Source organism: Ambystoma mexicanum, chromosome 10 (assembly GCF_040938575.1).
Source record: "Ambystoma mexicanum isolate Mex_15411 chromosome 10, UKY_AmexF1_1, whole genome shotgun sequence".
NCBI classification, from domain to species: domain Eukaryota; kingdom Metazoa; phylum Chordata; class Amphibia; order Caudata; family Ambystomatidae; genus Ambystoma; species Ambystoma mexicanum.
In genome coordinates this window covers 1,273,217,637-1,273,237,697 of record NC_090932.1, presented here as the reverse complement: position 1 = coordinate 1,273,237,697, position 20,061 = coordinate 1,273,217,637, and the positions used below count along the sequence as shown (strand labels likewise).

General features: G+C 43.1%; 1 protein-coding gene across 5 annotated transcripts in view; it reads right to left on the bottom strand.

Moving 5' to 3' along the window:
- The window catches only part of EMID1 (EMI domain containing 1), a 949,835-nt gene that overhangs the window by 224,783 nt on the left and 704,991 nt on the right, over window positions 1-20,061 (bottom strand). The window contains exons 15-16 of one of the 5 annotated variants that reach the window (XM_069619249.1): window positions 14,058-14,151; window positions 8,624-10,356 (exon numbers count right to left, since the gene is read on the bottom strand). The exons of 1 other annotated variant lie outside the window; for it this stretch is intronic. In XM_069619249.1, the coding sequence (XP_069475350.1) occupies window positions 10,220-10,356; window positions 14,058-14,151 (231 nt within the window). In that variant the 3' untranslated portion in view covers window positions 8,624-10,219. Of the gene's footprint in view, window positions 1-8,623; window positions 10,357-14,057; window positions 14,152-15,993; window positions 16,079-20,061 lie in introns of those variants that run through there. 3 more of the 5 variants (XM_069619250.1, XM_069619251.1, XM_069619252.1) reach the window with 3 other exon arrangements.

The following is a 20,061-nucleotide window of genomic DNA, read 5'->3' as shown; positions in this document are numbered from 1 at the left end:
GGGAATGAACCCCCTGTGGGACGTAAGGCAGTGAGACACTGCCAAACAGTGGATTCGGTTCAATGGTCAACTTGATAAGCCTGGGAATATATACTATGCAGATTAGATTTCACGAGATATGTAGGGAGAGAGTAGTGTGGTCATTTAGGGAAATATGTCTGATGGTTAACTCTATAATTCTGTGAATGTATAAAATCAGGCAGATCGGATTTTAAGAGAGAGGTAGGGAGACAGAACTAGTGTTATTGAATTACATGTATATAAATAATGTATGCACCGCGGGTGTGATAGGTGTAGTGGTAATGAAAAGGATGTATTGGTGACATTGTAAATAACATCCAGTATTGCTAAAACATTGAGCAGGAGAACACAGATGTGCACCTGTGAAAGCATGTGATCATATAAGCCCTATAATGCACTTGTTTACTTGTAGATATGTGTAAGTATCTGTAGACCGGTACTTTGAGCACCCTTGAGAAAGCCGTTTGTAATTTGGACAGTGAAACACTACCTTTGTGTCTCGCGCGCAGGCGCGGTACCCGAGAGTGCAGTGTACACTAGCCACGTAAGCACAACAAATCAATTGTTCGGTTTAAATCTGTTTCTTTAGATTTTCTTCGTTAATATAGAAAGCAATCAAAGGGCTATGAATGCTTATGAGTTGCACACCCCAAAACTGTGCTTTACGGAGAACGCAAACATAGTACACGAAAGAAAGAGACAGTAAATCACACGCATGCGCGAAAAGGACCAGTGTTTATAAACGCTTGTAACGATGGCGGCAACTCTTTTTGGGTAGCCAGCTCATCACTGCAGAACGAAGAATGAAAGGTAAGCGAACGCACAAGAGGGATGAGCAGACAGATTAGAATAGAACTATAGGGGGATCTAACATGTATATTTAATTTTACAGTGAATGCAGGCTGCTCATAGAAATTAAGCAGAGTGGATCAGCGCTCTGGGTGATAAGACACACAGGTAGTGAGTCAAAATTTTAAAGACATTTGCAAAGTAGACAGCTGAATAATATACTACAATGAATTTTCTTTTGCTTGTTTGTTTTTTGTTTTTTGAATTTCACCTGGGACTGCAACTATCACCTGGTATGTGGAATTTATATAATCTATATTTCATATTTCAAATTCTGCTCATGTTTTGGGGTTTACTTTATGATGGATAACTGATTTGAATTATATTGATGTATAACAACATGTTGATGGGATAATTTCTGGTTGATGAATAAAGGTGTTAATAGCCCTGAGGATTGGACGGATGTCCGAAATGCATTGGCTAAAACTGTACAACACTGACGAGTCAGGAATAAAATAATAATATTTGAGAAAAGCTACTCATAAATACTGAATTTTGATTCAACTGTATGAAAGTGATTAATTGATTTGAATATTATTTTGAAACCCCGGATAGGGTTTTATGAGTGAGCTCATCCAGGGACGGAAGCTACCCGTTCCTTCTTTCTGGATATTTCTACAACCTGCCATTATGCTTTGTCCCAGATAATAGACTCTTCCCTGCATAATTGCAGTTTTTGCTTAGATGTTTTATGCTCTTTTTCTGCCAAAGAAGTTATCAGTACCAGTGAGTCTTATTTGCAGGCTTCATAAGAAAGTGAAAGAAATAACATGTATGAATGTATTAATTCAGAGCCTCCCAAGGTCTTAATATCTTTAAGTAAATGGGGTTGAGCTTTCAGTGTACTCCTGGGGCAAACAAGACCATGAGTTGTCTTACAGAAAGCATAAAAGCTGAAAGGTACTATCTGGCTGTATAGCGACAGAAAAGAAAGCAGTGCATTAGTCAATAACCATAAAGGGTATTGTTGTGGGCGGAATGCATTGAAGAATAGTTGCTAAATTAGGCACCATGGGAAATGATAGCATGACCACAACAATTGCTGTCTTAAAAGCTTGCATAAAAACTGTAAGCATCTCGACTCGGTTTCTATATGGGTAGGATTGGAGTAGTTCATGGACTAGTAGTGGGTATAAGTATTTTGAGGTGTCAGAAATGTGAGGCGGACAACTTTGTAAGGTTGTACATAAGAGGTAATTTTATTAACTTAAATGGGTTTGCCATACCCCTCACTATCCATATCCCAACAAGGATTTCCCTGCCTGTCAAAGTAACTAAAGCAAACACTCTAACAAAAGGAATCTGTCCCTCACACCTTTTCATACAACAATTTAACAAGGTAACGGATGGCAATTCAAATCACAATTAATAGTTATATTCAGCATACATTTTCTAACTGTTTCTCCTTGTGACTTGGGTGAACTCCCGTTTCCCAGCTTCAACAGGATTTTTACTGCACAGTTAAATATTAGTCTTTTTCCATCTTGCATTAAAGTTCAAATAGTAAAGTTCCTCTGGTTTCAAGTAAGTCTCTACTCGGAATTGAATCAACAGTTCCAAATATTCAATCAGTCTTTATCTCTTCACTGGTGGTAGAGAGTTCAACATAACATCTTTCAAATAATATGGATATTTCCACAGTTAATCTGTATCAACAAAAAGATTATCAGGATGACTCCACAACAATTCACAACCTCTTTTAGTTCTTCTTCCCTCCTTCTTCTTCTTAGAATTCAACCACAGTGTAGTACTTCAAATACCTCTACCTGGACCACTCACCTGCCTCGTCTACTACTACAAAGTCCTTTCCCTGGTGTACTCACCTGCCAGGATTAATAACATCTTCTACTAATACTACACATACATCTGTGATGTGATTTACTCCAACCAAAGTCTATTCACTTTCTACAACATCCGTTTTGATTACTTCTGTTGGGAACACATGAAACACATTGTTGCTGTTTATTCCACACTTGTGATTGCCACATGCAATGCAGGTTATGCAGGAAGGCAGCTCTCCTGTCACTTCTGTTTTCCCACATTTGTTTCAACCAACTGCTGATAATGGCTGTTATTCCAACTCTCTCTTCTTTGACTTGGACAATGCTTGTATTCATCATTTACAACATTTGTTTATCATTTTGGAAAAATGACTCACAAACACCTTGAAACACTTTTTGCTGTATAAGCGCATTATAAATACTCAATAAATAAATATTAAATAAAGCAACTTGGCTCTTAGTTGCGCTCTTTTCGCTTTGGCAATGGTGGTTCTTATACCCTTGACTGAATATTGCCCTTCTTTGATTCTGATAAAGTCTATGACCTTTACCCATATTATGATACCCTTATTGCCCAGAGTTCTGATTCTTCCGCTTTATATTCTTGGTATCAGTTTGGTATTCAAAAGCGGGCAAGCAGGGGATCACAGAGCGTTCCAGGGTAACATAATTGTAGTGAACTCACTGGGTGTTGCACACACATCCACTCACTCCACTGCTTCCAGGCCCTCTGCCTACTCTGCTGCACGCCGCATGGCACCCTGCTTCCTTCTGCTTTCGGCGGCCCAGGGACACTACGGTGCTCACCTGCTACCGCGGTCGACTTTACCGTGGGGAAAGCTTTCATAAACAACGCTTCCTGCTGCACAACATCTGTATCTGCTTTCTTCAAGGGGAAAGCTTTCACATTCAAGGCAGCCCACTGCACAGCCTATGCAGACATGGTCATTGAAGGGAGAGACCATCTCAGAACCAGCCTTCAATATGCTAATTACCACAGCTCCAGCGTCTTCCAAAGTTTCCTTCAACTTCAACGTAGAGTTACGGCATTCACTCCACCTACTACTCCTTCTGCTACTCTTTATGACTTGCACCTGAGGGGGCCATGTATACCTCTGTCTGCCTCAGCTGTGGGTCATTAGGGCAATTAGAATGCCACTTGCAATCTTGAGCCTTTTCTTCGTCCCAGTACTTGGAGCATTGTGGGATGTACTTGGAGCATTGTGGGATCTGAAGTCCTCAATGTTTAAATCTCCTTTTCTGTTTTCACTGTGATTTCCAAATATATTATTCTTATTTGTATCCTTAATTATATCTTCTACAGGAGTTTTAGAAGGTCTTTATGAGTAGTTCTGATTCACAACAGATTTAAGGTTTTCAGATTCTAAAATGTTAATATTTGGAGATTTGTTCTTACCATTTCCCTGTTTATTAAAGGGACCTTCACCATCATGTCTGCGGATGGTGTTATTGGAAGAGTTCTTATTTCCAATAAATGAGGGATTATGACATTTTTCATCAACATCAAAGTACTTGGCTTTGGGAAAGAAAACTTCCCAACAAGCCATCACATATTTGGGTAGTAGTGACCTTTCTTTCTTTGAGGAAGACAAATACTGCGTCCCTTCCAACTGAGTCTTGCTGTCCCCCTGGGGCCCTTCTCCTCCCCAGTGATCCATCCTGCTAATACCACCCCCAGGGTCAGCATCGGGTAGTGGCTGCCCTCCCCTGGCCACCTGGGAGGAGACTTTAGGAAGGGTCTTTGTGAGGACTCTGCAGGATTCATCACAGTATCCACTGCTCTGATAAATAATTAATTCCAATGGAAATTCCCATTTCTTCCTCAAGTTTTCATGGGTATTGTGGTTCTCTTTGCAATGGCTTTGTTTTGTTGACTTTAATCATAGAGGTTCTATATTATGTGTCAGTCATACCTCATTTGTATGATGTGAACATAATGTTTGGGAAACCTTTGCCAGCAACTTCTCTGAATTCTTTTTGCCGAATTCCTTTTCTGACCCTTTCTTCTGCTCATCTCCAAGCTCTGTCTGTAACTTTACCATTACTTCATCTTCACGTTCCTTAGGAATGTCAAGGAACACTCAATCTGGATGAAGTATAATGGATTGTGCACCTTAGTTTGCACAACAGATCTCTTCCCAATAATTACACTTGGGATGGACAGGAAAGAGTGCCTTTCTGTGATCAGATCAGTGGGTATTGATAAAGGCCCTATAACCTAATGATTCACTGGGTTGTAGGACAATCCTGCTGCTCTGAGAGTTTCTGTGGATATTGGGGCTTCCGTAAATTCTTTACTTATCATTGCAGAGCAGTTTGCTCCTGTATCAACAAAACACACACCACTTTTACTATTTAATGTTACCATTTATTATGCAAGCAACAAAGTATCCTCCCTGATCAATAGGTCTTTAAGATTTGCATTCTGACGTTAGTTGCACCTTGGCATTCCTATTGGATAACTTGTTTGTTTGACAGCCTTAAAGATTTTAGCATTCACATGAAGGGCTGAAGAGGCAATTGTGCCACCCCCAGTGTCCTAGAGCTGGTGACAATCTAGGCACTCATACTTCCTTTGTCCCTCCTGTTTGGAATAGTGACATGCTGTATTGCTTATCAGATATCAATTCCCATTACCTTGGGGGCTAGTGGCACCACCCCTACAAATCATACCTCCCCTGACTTGAGTCATCCATTGCCTCTTGCAGCAATTACTTGGCCTCCACCTCCTGCATTTGTAATAGTGCCTGCTCCAGCTGCTGTAAATTCTGCAATTGAAAAGTCATACATTCATTTTAATCTTTATGAGAGGGGCTTAGTTTGCCACTCAATACAGATCATCCTAGCTTGAATTAAGTGATGCGCTGACTCGATATCCAGCAAATAAAATAATAAAGACTGGTGATTTTGCTATGGGCCAAAAGGAGATGGAGCTAGAAGGGCTTATGTATCCTTACACAACAGCCCAACCCAGGGGTATAGGGCAGCATTAGATTGGACCCCAAGATGAGGTGAAACTCTGTCCCAATTGGAGAGGGAGGAAAAGGTAAAGAACAGCAAGTTTCAGGTCTAAAAGATCTGCAGGAGCCACAGAGAGTAAATGGTGTTTGGATGAGGTCAGGGGATGCAGAGGCAGGAGAAGGACGGAAGCTGGAACAGAGCATTGAAGAGTCTGAAGAAATTGGATGGGAGTGCAGGTAAGGAACTGTGTGTGAGACAGAATAGTACCCAGTGAAGCGAGTGAAGCTGTGATTCTGAGAGTGTATGTGGGAGTGAGTGGCAGTGGGGTAGAGTGTAATAGCTAGGAGAGGAATGGGCAAGAGTTTAAATAGTGAAGGTGAAAGTATAAGAGAGGGGAGGATGCTGGAGAGAGAGGTGGGTGGTATGGAGAGAGTGGGTTTGAAAGCTAGAAAGAAGAGTTGGAGAGGAATTGTAGGAGGGGACAAGATATAGGAGAGAGGGGTGAGACAATCACATAGAAAGCTGAAGAAAGGGGTAGGGGGAGAGAAAGAATGAGAGATAGAGAGGAAGAAGAGTAAAGGCAATGAGAATGGAAGGTGGGAGAGTAGGAAGGACAACGAGAGAGGGAGGATGAAGGGGATAGAAGAATAAGGAGACATAAGATCAGGAAGAGGAGTGAGAGGGAGATAATGAGGAGAGAATGATTGCGAAAGGAGGGGGAGGAAGGATAGCTCAGGGGCCATGCGTTTGTCTTGGCAGCAAGACAACGCAGCGCAACACAGGTTTGAATCCCGATCCCGCGTTTAGAAACCACTCGCTGGTATTAAGCCTGTTATAGATGAACAATAAGATAAATAAATAAAACCCAGGCACCATCTGAAACTTTAAGACCATCATTTCAGAGCATTTGAGTAGGGTACCCTTGTTTTATGTAGTTGTGGATATCATTTTATCTTTGATCTATGCTTTCCCCCTTCACTTTCTTCTAATTTTGGTTTTAGCTTAACGTTTGATTTTTCCAAATTTCTTAGCCTAGATTCGCAAATTCTCTTAAACCCCTTTTCAAACCAGTTTAAGAACATTTCCCATCTTTGTTGTCTTATACTAGGGCCTTTTTCTACTGAAATACTTCTCAGGTGAAACAACGTTTTATGTTGCATGTCCCACCTGCTGGGAATGGTTGTCGATTGACACCTTTCATCAGAATATTCAATTCTTCTGGGTATCCTCGTGTTTCTAGCCAGTAATTTGTAAACATAAAGTATGCTGCTGTTCCCCTATAAGCGAATGGCTTGGCCCTCACTAGTTCCAAAACATAACTCATGCTTGTTGGCTCAGATATTAAAGTTGAGAAATTAGGCCAGAAGTACAACAATTTTAACATAGACACTTGCATAATTGAGGTGAAGAATAAGGTAAAGACCTTAGGTATTTTTATAATAATAATAATAATAATATGAAGGCTTGGGTGAATAGTTTGATTTCTTCTTCTTTACACTTCATCAAACTGTTTTGCCATCTTCTCACTCTAATTTCCAAAAAACTCAGAGACTCTAGCTAGGGCCATTATAGGTTAAAAACTGGATTATTGGTGCAGCCTTTTGGTAGGTATCACCCAAACAGACCATCAACGCCTCCAGGTGATCCAGAATGAGGCAGTGATGGTTGTTAAGGGTCTTCACCGGAGGGACCACATGTCGGAAGCAAGAAGGAGTCTCCACTGGCTCCCCATACAGGCCAGGGTGCATGTTAGGCTATTACTCATAACCCACAAATGTTTCGTGGGCCAAATGCCATCTTATCTAATGGAAGCCATTATAAAAATAAACAGCACCTTGTCTTTGAGATCGCATAATAGAAATCTCTTCAAAACCACCTGATGCAACACCAATAAAGCATGCAACAGAGCATTCAGCGTGGTAGCTGCGCTAGCATGGAATTCCTTGAAGCCGGCACTGGGAATTATAGCCTCGAAAGAGGATTTTAAGAAGAAACTGAAGACCTTTCCCTTTTCCCCAGTATTAACAAAATCTTCTAGGCCTTGTATCTGTTGCGTTGCTTTCTGTTTGTTAGTCTGTGCCCATAAGCCTTCGGGTACCAGGAGCACATTATAGATTCATAAACATAAACATATGGGGATTGTTGTTCTTTTTGTCACATTTTTAGCCATCCTTGTTCTTTTGCTCCCCGTTTAATTATATCATAACCATATGTACCAGCACTGTACTTAATTACATAATATTGGCTTTAGCACATCCCAAGAAACACCAACCTTCATGGGCAGCTCTTCTCAGAACCCTTTCTAAGATTTCATTTAGTCCTTACTTATCCTTTGTGTGCACACATGGATTCAAAAGCAAGCGGTCCGCTACTCCAGTTTCTGTCTCAACTGAGCATGGTGAATCAAAGATGTGATGGCAACAAATGATGGAACCCGCAGCCTTTTACCCAATAGCAAAAATAGGATGCGAGGAAGCAACGGTACAGGCAGGTTTCTTTTCATACAGCTGTGCAGAAATGGGTCAAGGAACCAGCATAGTGTCCCCATTCCGAAAATGTGTCCCTTCCTCGCGCAGTACAGCAACCTCATGGACTTTATATGGTTTTATACTTTGAGCCTCCTACAGTCAAACCAGTGATGATACTTTAAGTCGGTTACATTAACAATTAACATCCTAAGGCTACATCCACCGGCTTGGCTTAACAGTCCCATTTAAGACCTGTACAATTCTGCTTGCCTGCTCATGTGGTGCACAGCACCCAGCTAGCGGATACTTCCACATACATTAATGGTAGCTGACTCAGCAGCTCTCTGCCCACCTGCTTCACCATTCTGGTTCCCAAGAAGTTGACCCAACCTACCATTGTGACGGATATCCTTACACCCTTGAGCAGGAAAGTTGAGTGGATAAGTCACACCTGACTGTCGCTGGCTGTATAATCATATTCGTTGTGCGTCACGCAACTGATTCTGAATAAAACTCAAACACTTCTGTAAAAAGGTGACATTTATTTGGTCTTAAAAACACAGGCATATAAAATAAGGTGGTAAGGAAGCTCCTTCTCCTTCTGATCGGTAAGCCCCCGCCTCTCGCCCAACATACTTTCCCCCATTACAGTATACCTTCCTGTCCATCCCTAATGGCAAGATGGGGCGGAATAAATGTAGATGGCCTTTATTGGAGGGGCATGCCAGGAAGCACCATGGCGGGGCATATCTGCTTGAATGTGTCAGGCCACAGGAGTTAACAGTTGCCTTGAGTGCAGCAACGAATACACCCTCGCGTGGGACAGGACTGTACATTCATACTTGGCTAAAGTATGGACAGGGCAAGGGCATAGCCCTTGTCTCTGAGGATGCAAGAGCCTAGTCGGGGCACTGAGCAATTGCCCTTGAAGATCTGCCCCTACAGTCAGGAGTGTTGCTAGGTCTGGAAAAGATCTGGGGCTATGCTAATGTTGGGAATCAGGGCTAGCTAGCCTTTTGGTTGTAGCCCTTGAGCTTCTATCGGGAGCAACACCCAAAAGTCTGGGGGCTATAGCCCCCTCAGCCCCCCTAGCAACACCTCTGCCTACAGTAACTGGCACACTTTGCTTTCTACAGAGACCTTCTGAAGACCGAAAACTCAGGCGCTGTGCTTCAGGCAGGAACACAGTGCAGGGATCGCAGACTAGCTGCTGAGTCGAAGCTTAAGAATCCTTCTTTATTCGATAGCTTCACACCATGTAGGCCACACTTCACCCACAGCCAGGCATTTAAACATTCCCAAGGATGCCCAGGTGAACATTGGCCGCAACCAGGCGGTGCAATTTGTTATCCAGTGCTCCCATCATGCTCTAGGTTATGGGTATAATGGGGCAGTCTATGCTTCAGTGGAAATCCTGAATGCAGGATCCAAAAGAAAGTGTGGGAGAACGTGAGTAAAAAGGGCGGGATAAGGATGGAAAGACCTATCATGGACTACAACTGGCACTAATTAAACTAGCACGTATGCAGATGATGAACCATCTCCAAAGAGGACATATCATTGGAACGGCCCTGACCTACGTGACACGGCCCCTCTCCGAACCCAACACAAGAGAGTGCATCTAACGGATGCCCCTAGTACATAACCTGGCCTTTCCTAAGCAAGTGGATAAGGATGGTGTATACATCTTCAAATACATTTTCAGACTCCAGGCAAAAATGTGCCAATCCCAGAATCTATCCAGACAACAATGTGGGACGCTGCACATTCCTATCTCCTGCCCACTTCACTAGTTCCCTCTCCCTCCCCCCAGCTGTTTGTATCCTTTACTATCACTGCTTTGCGTGCCATAAATAAATACAAATGGTCAGGGGACGTGCATGGGATGGAATGTCTGCTTCAAGAGTAGACGGAGAGGAAGTCGGCCCCCAAAGCTCCCATTTGTCTCTTGCTCGGGTGATGGAGGCATCCTCTGCATAGTACATTGTTCCTGGATGTGGGTGGTGTAGCAGTTGGAGGGTAAGAAGGATGGGAAGTGCAAAGGAAGTCATCCACAGCAAAGTAGTAGGGGAGTTTTAGGAGATGGGCAACGCCGTGGGTACTTCAAATGCCACCACTTCATGGTGTCTCTGGGTCGCTCTTCTGGGCCAGATGGCGTGAGATGATTCTGTAGGCAGCCAACCCATTGCGTTTACCTCGGTAGAAGCTGGGAGGGTTGGTGGAGAAGGTGCCAGCCCCGGATCCATTATCCGTTTCTGAAAAAAGGAAAGAAAAAAGGAAAGAATGTCACCACAAATTCTACTAGGATGTTAGCACTCCATCCATGCACCAACTTGGCTCATATGTGACGCGACTATGAAATCCAGCTATTAATGCACGCTGTGAAACCGAGCACCAAGTACACTGTGCACTTTATGAAGATAGGTTTTCAAACATGGTATGAGGAACTACAAGCTTATCCTCTAGGGCTGAAAGGTCAGTTCTCTGTGTTTGTGAAAGCCTTGTCTTTCTCTGGAGACATCACTACTCCAATGACAGAGTATTCTCAATGCCAGTTCATTCAATTGACTTTCGATGATGTGCAGTCCTATGGTGAGGGGAGAGGTGGTTCCTCTACATAACTATCCTGTGGCAGCACTGTTTCTGTGTCTCTTAACTCTGGCATGGGGAGAGGTCACTCTAATCAGCCTTAACCTCTCTATGTATGGATCACCCATTAGGGTAAAAGTGCCAGACAGTCTTCATGTGCATCTCTCTGTCTCTGGTTGCCTCTTTTCTGAGGGATCACATTCAAGAGGAAGGTACACATTGTCTGTCTATTCCTTCATCGTCCCAATCTGGATAGTTTCTCTCTATGGATATGGTGAGAGTTCAATCTCCAGGTCCACTGAGTCCTCTGCTCTCAAGTGAGATTCGGTAGCTATGCATCTACGATCAACCATATTCATGGGTCCTCCATGAGGTTTACTCCCTTCTAAAGAAAGATACAAGCAATGTTTAATCTGTGGCAAAGTGCCATTGCTTGATACCTTAAGCACATTATGACAAGGCTGTGCGGCTCACAATGCAACAGTTGCATTCAGAAACAATGTGGCACACAGGTTACCAGCAGCTGCCTTGGTGGCTTGCAAGGGGTCATTTCAGATGACTGAAGTATCTTGTTCCTACGGTAGCTTTGGGGACATAAAGGAGCAGTGACAACTGCAAAAATGCATAGGGAGATTTCTCTTCTGCAGATGGTAGAGTGAGTGGATACAGACAAATGGGCATTTCAGAACTGGTGCCCCCTGGATCTGAAGAATACTGAAAGAAATATGCATTTAAAGTTAAATAATATCCATAACAACAATAATGAAATGAAACAGAAAAGCAATCCCATTTTGGTGTCAGAGGTCTCTTTCAGGTTTGGCTTTATCAATGTGTGCCTAGGTCTTTGTGGGCTCCGTCAGGTTTACACTTTGATAGTAGTTCGAGAGCAGTCTGTGAGGTCTGGTCTATGATGGTTTTGTCATTTGGTTTTTCTTCTCTAGTAATTTGAGGCTTTTGTTCATGGTGATTCTTCACAGACTAGTGTGATGTTTTTACCATGTCTGACCTTTCTGAAGGGAGGATTTATTTATTTAATTGGTTTTACAGGGTAGTTTACTGGAAATATGTCATATCGTGGAATTGGTCTATGATGATCCTGACATATCTGGCATTGGGACAATGGTGATTTCCACATCAGAGCTGTTCTATGAGCATTCTATCCCATTTGTGCTTTGATCTATGGCAATTGACAGGCTTGGCCTTTGTGATCTATGTTGATTATGTCCATTCTGATCTTCGGTTCTGGTTTGTCTTATCAAAGCCAGGCTATCATCTTGTTTATGATAATTCTACCAGGTCTGTGCGTTGGTGTATGGTGACTGTTTGAGACTCTTGTTTATGGTAATTCTGCCAGGACTGACCTTTGTCTCTTCTGATTCTTTCATTTGTGGTCTGTGATGGTTTGCCATGTTTGCTATTTCTCTGAGTATTCTCAGGATTAGCCCTTTGTGTGTGTTAGTCTATCAGTTCTAGTCTTTATTTTCTGGGTCATTTGTCAGTGTCTGGCATTGTTCTCCAGTTATTTGATGATAATGTTGTCGGTGGCAAATCTGTCAGGTTAGGGTTTTGGTTTATGGAGTTACCATGCTTGAGAATTGGCCTTTGTGGATTCTTCTAGGTCTAGGCTTTGGGTTTATGGTTATGGGTTTAGTCAATTCTGAGTTTGGGGTAATCAGTCAGGTATGGCCTATAGTGGTTTTAGCATGACTGTTTTTCATTTGTAGTTTGCTGGCTCTAGGTTTTGACGATTTGTGTTTCCATGATAGCTGCTCTTGCTCTGGCGATTCCTTCAGCACTAGCCTTTGATCTGTCTCATCTGGTATTTATTCTCTGGTGTTATAGTCTCGATCAATCTTCAATCTCTACTTAGTTTATCAGGGTTTGGTCTGTGATTATTATCCAGACTAGGATTTGGGTTGTGGATTTACCCGGTGTGAAACTTGCCACCTGGTGATTCTGCTATGTCTGAACTTTCATTCATGGGGATTCTTCCAGGTCTGCATTTTGGTCTATGGTGATTCTCAAGGGTCTGGGTTTTAGGCAATGGTGATTCTGTAAGGCCTGGGTTTTGGTCTAAGCTAACACTGTCATTTCTAGGCTTTGGTGGTTTTCCATATTTACTAATTGTCTTGTGACTTCATCAGTTATCTTTGTTGTGTGGCGATTCTTTCAGGTCTGATAATCAGTTTCTGGTGACCTGTCAAAGCTGAGTTTTTGTTTTCCAATTATTTTATTAGCTGCAGTTCTTTCTATTTTTGGTTTGGAATTTGGTCTATGGATATTGTCAGGTCTCACTTTGGTCTATATTCGGTCAGTACACTTTAGTCTGTGGTATTTTAGTTATATCTGCTCTTTCTTTAGCGGTTCTAGTACTTATCTCCTTTGGTCTATGGTGTATTGATCCAGGCTGCTCCTTGCTTTATTGGTTGGGTTACATTCAGCCTTCTTTTGGTATTTTTGTCAGTATTAGTATTTTGTGGTTTTGTCAGTTCAGACATTTCGGCTTTGTCAAAAACCATCAAGTGTTTGGATTCGTATGGGGTTCTAGCAGGATGGACTTTGATTTCAGGTGTTTCAGTCAGATCTGATATTTATCTGAGATGGTTTCGGTAAAATCTGTGCTCTGGTCTCTGATGGTTAAGTCAGGACTCTTATTTGTCTGATTCAGTGTGGTCGCATCTAGCCTAGTACTTTGGTCCCCGATGGATCGGCTATGTATTTGGTCTCGAGACCTTCTCTGTACTCAGATCTGCATACTTTCTTTCAGTATTAATGTTATGTCGAGGCTCTGGCATCTGCTGTCTAGCACAACTGGGATATAATATGTGCTGGCGTAGTCAGTTTTCAGTTACATCAACCACTGTCTAATACATGGTTGCTGTTTGGTTTTTCTGCTGTGAACTCAACGATCTATCAGTATTGTAAAGTGAGGGGTCTAGAATACAGTGACTCAGTCTGGTCTGGGATCTGTTGGCTTGGCCATCTTTGGATCAGGACCTCTTAGCAAGCTCTACTAGATGTGATATCTTTTCTCCGCTGGCTAATGTCATGTCTTGTGTTTTGTATCAATCAGGTCTTGCCCATGGTGTCTGCAGATTCAGTTCTCTCTAGGGTCTGGTATTGGATGACTGCCAGGTTTGGTTTATTTTGTCATGTCTGCCTCTGGCATCCCTAAGGTTGGAATAGTCTTATCTCTGGTATATATAGTCCACAGGTTATGCTAGGGCTGGTGGAAACCACAACTATAAGGTCTAAGTTGTGTTTTCCATTATCTTCCCACATTCCCCATCTGTTGAGGATGGAAATCACTGATGCCCAAATCCTAACCCCAGTCAAAAACATGAGTAAAAGGATATATCGTCTTTACCTGGCCAGATGATGGCTTCCAGCAGGGTGATCCTTCTAGTCAGGAGTCCCAGCTGAGCCTGCAGCTGAAGGAAGGACTCTAAGCTAACAGCCTGCTGGGGATTGAGAAAGAGGAGACTACGTATACGATCACTCACAGAACTCGAAGGGTGCCCGTCACTGAGGAAGCATCCTGGGAAATCAGGCTATGAGAATAAGGATTTACTGCCACCACCCCCCAAAGTTGGCTAAGATAAATTGTAATCTATTCTCCCCTGTAAATGAGCACTAGATGATGCCATAGCTCTTAAGATTTCTCTTTGAGACATCTCATTGAGATCATATCATTTATTATGAAAAAATACTAGTACAAGTGTACATGTGTGTTTGTGTCTATATAGAGATACATGTCTGTTAACATATATCTGTGTATTGACATACACATACATGATTGTATTGACCCTTTGCTTTCCCTAAAACAGTAAGGGCTTCATTTTGGAATTGGCCAGAGTGATAAAGAAGGTAAAGAAAAACACATGTAAAAGGTTTACACATGGTTCACTGCCTCCTTTACCACACTAGACGATTTCCGTGTATTTGGCAGGCAGTGCAGCAGCACCTCCACAAGTCAAATAGAGTGAGCATCTCTCCCAGCATCAGATGTAGGTGTTGGTGGAGATACTCCGGATTCCTATAGAATCCATCAGGGTTTTGCACCTTCTCAAAGCTGGTGGATTACATAGGAATCCATGTAAATGCCTCCCAGCATAAATGTACACAGCGTGAGGCCATTACAATGTGTAGTGTGTTGTTGAGCTAATGATGTGTTCTAATGAATCTCAGAGGAGCCCCTGCATTATTGAGAAAAAGTAAGTCTATTGTTTTTGTTTAATCTCATTAATGAGCTTGGCAATTTACCAGCTCACGTAGGTTGTCTTGAACCCTCATATTTGTTTGCCAAACGATATGTTTTTTTTTTATTTCCAAAACTTTCTGGCTGGTCAGAGCCAAAGCCAGCATCCTACCTACTTAAAACCACTACCAATTGCACCCAGTGTTGCAGACATCAGTCATATCCTTTCATAACTTCGTAGCGTTCCTGTGGTTGAGTGGAACTCACCATTGAGTGGTTGAAGACTTACTGAGAATTGGAGAAAATCTTGGGTAAATGGAAATTAAGGAATAGCAGTATAGCAACGCAGTTATCACAGCATATCCTAAACACTCATGCGGGAGAGAACTACTAATCGATGAGATGCGAGCCATAAAAATGACCATGGTCTCTGGCCCACTGAAGATCAGGGGTGGACTGGCCTATAGGGAACTCTGGAGAGTTCTTAGCAGGCCACTGCACCGTGGGCCTCTTTTGTGTGGTAACCTCTTTTATTTCCAAGTCTTCTCATAGGAAAAGGGTTGGGCTTGCTGAAAATGTGTAACATGGGGCCACTCAGAAAAATATTTCTAGGGCCTCTTGTGGTTCCCAATCCATCCATACTGAAGACTAAATGCATGGCTGCCTCTATGTGAGCAGAGCGTGCATGCCTGGCCCTAGGAGTTCTAAAACCAGATTGCGACGTTGGCCTGATTTCTGCGGTCGTTCCTCAGCTTGGGGCACTCTTCCATTGGGTATACGGGCGAGGTTATGCGCTTGTCCTTTCATACAAGAACTAATACTGATATGAACATGCACTTTCCTTTCCTATTATGTCATCAACAAGGGCCCTACTGATGTCATCACAAAGTTCTGCAGTACTGTATACAATCAAATTCAAGACATTTTCCTCATTGACATAAAACACATCTGCTTTCCTGTACCCTAAAACATTTCTGACATTTCACATGTTTTCAGGCATTTCTTGGCCTAGCAGTTGAAGGGATGACCACTGGTCCTTGGTATGACTCATCCCCTCTTCCCAGAGGTGATCTGGGGTCCTGTCCGTCTACCTGTCTCTACTCACCATGAATCCCAATCATTGTCTCCAAGATTAACACTCTCTCAGCTAAAATCTTCAGGGCCTCTCGCAGCTGGTGCATCCCCTCCCCCTGTAGACAAAAGAGACAGATACAGCCGTGAAGGACTAGACCCCAGCGGGGTGGAGGGGGCTCGTGCCTCCAGCCTTACCCGCTGAGCTCCTCTCCGCCTTCAAATCAGAACTTGCAATTAGAGACAGGATTAACAGCATTTCAGAGGGAAGATTTGGGAGTGGCCCAAATCTCAGGCATTACTAAGGTGTCAGTCTGGAAACTTCATGCTGGGAGGCAAGCGTGCAGGACTTTCTCCAGCATTCCAGCATTCGCGTTGCGCAGTTTGGCCAACAACATTCAGACGAATCAAAAAGGGGCGCACACACATGCACAAACAGGGCAGGAGGGGGCTGTAATGAAAATTCATGACAACAAAAAAAGGCTATCCTCAATCAAATGATGTAGGAAATTTCACTAGACAACAACTCTAACCCATTCAGTCTTGAGTATTATGGACTGTAACTATAATGCGTTCCATCCTTGAGCATACTCCCTGACCAGTTACTCTAATGCCCTTCAGCCTTTGCCATGGAGGGCATTACCCCTGATACCTTCCTGCCTAGGACCCATGTGGCAGTAACACGAATGCAGAGGCAAGTTACTCCAGCCTCCCAGCTCTAGACCTCATTGCAGTGATGTGTCCTTTCTGCCTTGCATCTTTTAAGTAGTAATGTGTCCGGCCTTCGCTTTGATGGGTGGAGAGTGCAATGCCTACTCATTAAAGAACTCTTTCCACATTTGGACCTGCCTCTTGGATCTGATCTCCAAAGCTTTCTGCCTTAGGTCGGCGGCCTGGACATGATCCCCAGTCTCTTCATGCCCCGACATTGCTGCTTGGCAATTATTGCCAATGTCTTTCTGCCTGTGGTCTGGTACCTGGGTAACGACTGACGCCCAGCCCCCACAACCCCCAACCCCTCCTGACGCCCAGCCCTCAGATCCCCCAGCCCCTTCTGGTTGCCCAGAGGTTTCCTTCCTTTTTGGAGTCTGCTGATCGGCACTTATAATGTCCACCTGTGTATCTTTGTATCTTGATGGTGATCCAGCTAGTTTTCACTCTAACTGACAACAATGGAAGGACAGATGTTTTGCGATGTACATGGCTAGCCAAAACTACGTTTCGATCTGAAGGACCCTGCTTTTGCGTCACCATTCTATGCTTGTTTGTTTGTTTGTTTTTATTAGTTATATTGCGCACCAGACCCGGGGGTATTAGGGCGAAAAGGCATAAAGAGGGTTGTTAAGCTTATGTTACATTGGTACGCAGGATAAAGTACAGCTATGGTTAAAGTGCTGTGTGCATGATCAACGGGCAGAACAAAAGTTATACAGAGGTAAGTATGCACTGCTGTAGGCAAATATATATAAATGTAGTGAGGTACAGTAAGCCACATTTATACAATAAATGCAGTGGGTGCTAAGGAGGTTGCATGTGATGTAAGGTCAGATATCGTGTTCCTTAAGCCAGTGGATAAGATTGGATCTGAATTGTAGATAAGGTAAATCTTCCCTTAAGGCAGGGGGGAGGGAGTTCCAGTATTGTGCCGCTTTGACGGGGAAGCTGCTACCGCCAGACTTAGTGCATTTAAATCTAGGTACTAATAGAAGGTTGGAATTGACTTTTCTTAGAGGGCAAGTGGCTACTTGTCTAGTAAATCTGGCTGTGAGGTAGTGTGTGGCAGACTGGTGGAGACATTTGTGTGTTAGGCCTGAGACACACCGCAGGCCTGCTGGTGCACATGAACTGATGACAGTGTATAGCATGCCCATGAAACCAGTGCATTGTACCACCCTACCAATCAGAAGGCTACAATAAGAGTGTCTCTGTGCCTCTGAATATTATCATTGCAATAATGTGAGATGCACCTGTAAGTATTTTAATACTCTTTTTTTCCCTAATAGGCGGCCCCCTCATGTTTTAGTGGATGTTATCCTAAGTGACGTGGGATTTTACTGATTGAGAGGTTAGATTATGACACTAGAACATATTCTAAATTGCACCCGAAGACTTGGAAAATGTTGCTGTCATGCATGGGGTCTATGTGGGTGCTTACTGTAATTTAGTTCCTGGATTCAGTGTTGGCCCATTGAGCTAGCAATACTGACTGTGATAAGCCAAGAACAAGGAATGTCTGTAGCCCGGACCCCATGCATCCCATGCTGACTGGCATCTTGGTACCCGGTGGGGCTCAGTATTCACAGGCGAGATACCTGCATGGCCACACAAGCCTGATTTCAGCATCGGTACAAAATGCAGTCCCAGCACAGCACTTGAGTGACACTGGTGTCTATACACTAATTGCTTGACTTGATTGATTTTGCTGTGATATTTCTTCACCCTGCTATTGATTGATTGACTTCGAACACATGAACAGAGAATGTTAGTACTTTCACAAGTGGATAATGGAACAGGGAGATTGACCTGGATTTTCTCACTTTCCTCCTGAAGCGTGATACTAGTGACTAGTCTTCCAAAGGAAACACAAGAGGTAGAACTTGTGATACTGACACCACAGCACTTGCTATGGCTGTGTAATATTACAAGCAGTTGACATGGAGAAACAATGTCTTCCCCTGAAGAAGGCCTACTGTAAGTGACGCTCTAATGTCTAAACAGATTGTGACCCTAAATAACCTATCATATCATTAGTTAAATCCCCCCCAGGACAGCATGGCCACATCAGCCCTTTTAGATCCTTCTTTTGAATGGTGCAGTTCACCTTTAGTAATACCTGGACCTGGGGCTGATATCAGAAAATCCACTGTGCATGGATTGCCGGCATGTGTATTTACACGCTTTTTAAAAGTTGCTTGGCTGTGTTTCTGGTCTTTTTCTGTGCAGTGAGTACACATATCTTTTTGTATTATTTACATTTGTTTATTGGTATTTAAAGAAATGTTAACAACACATTAAACAACCCATTCTTATAGTTTAAACACTTTTCCCCCAACCATAAACATCTTACAAAAAGAACCGAACAAGAGTACACGTACCTTTTATGTGATATTTTCGAAGAATATATGTTGAAGAACCTGCATGTAACTGTTTTAGAGACACTCACACACTGCTTAGCATCTGATCAATCAGTTTCTGCAAGTGTGATGTGACAAGTATGTGAGCAGTTTTGTGTAGATGGGGAACTTTAATTAATTGGATAATTGAAGAGTGTGGCCTGGGACATCACTTCTCTATACTGTGTGCAGTAACAAGGCCAGGGTTCAAGAGGATACCAAACAATATTGTGATATGGCAGCTATAACGCGCCTGTGCTCAAGTGTTTCTGGGCGCCAACCCTGTACTGCCATTAGTTTCCTCTAACATCGTTTTAACTGAGGCAAGGATGTCACCAATGGGTTTATCATCAGCCCTTCTTATGATATGCATTCAAGATTTAGTTATCGGCTGCTTTAAGATCCAGTTTCAGATCTGTCTCTGTGATACCCCAGAGATGCGCAAACTCTCCTTCCTCGAGCCCATGAGATATTTAAAAACTTCCCTTCTAAACTCTGCAGGCCTCTGTACATCACCCATCAATAGACATGAGTGTTGCTGATTCACCCAATGCTAACCATGAACTCGTTGGACCTCTGTCTGCCTCTCATTCCCTCCAAAGAGCGAGAGCTATGCAACCACTTTATAATGGTTTGGCTGCATTAAACATCCGTCAGAGGTTGCAGCGCCACCAGAACAGGATGCAGATCTTTGACTACTTCTGACGAGGGGACACAGAGGACCAACAAACCCCTACAGCAACAGGCAGCCAAAGGGAACAAACCCCAAAACACAGAGAGAACATGCATTGTGACCCAGAGACAGACAGCACACCCACACACAGTGACACTGCACAAAGGTGTATTAGCTAGAGAAAAACTATACAAAGGTCAAATCACATACACGATGATGGCAACTATATAGGATGCCAGGCTCACTAACAGAACCAGAAGAAACCAATTACGTGGGGGCCAGATCCTTTGTTACCATGCACACTTTGGACATGCCA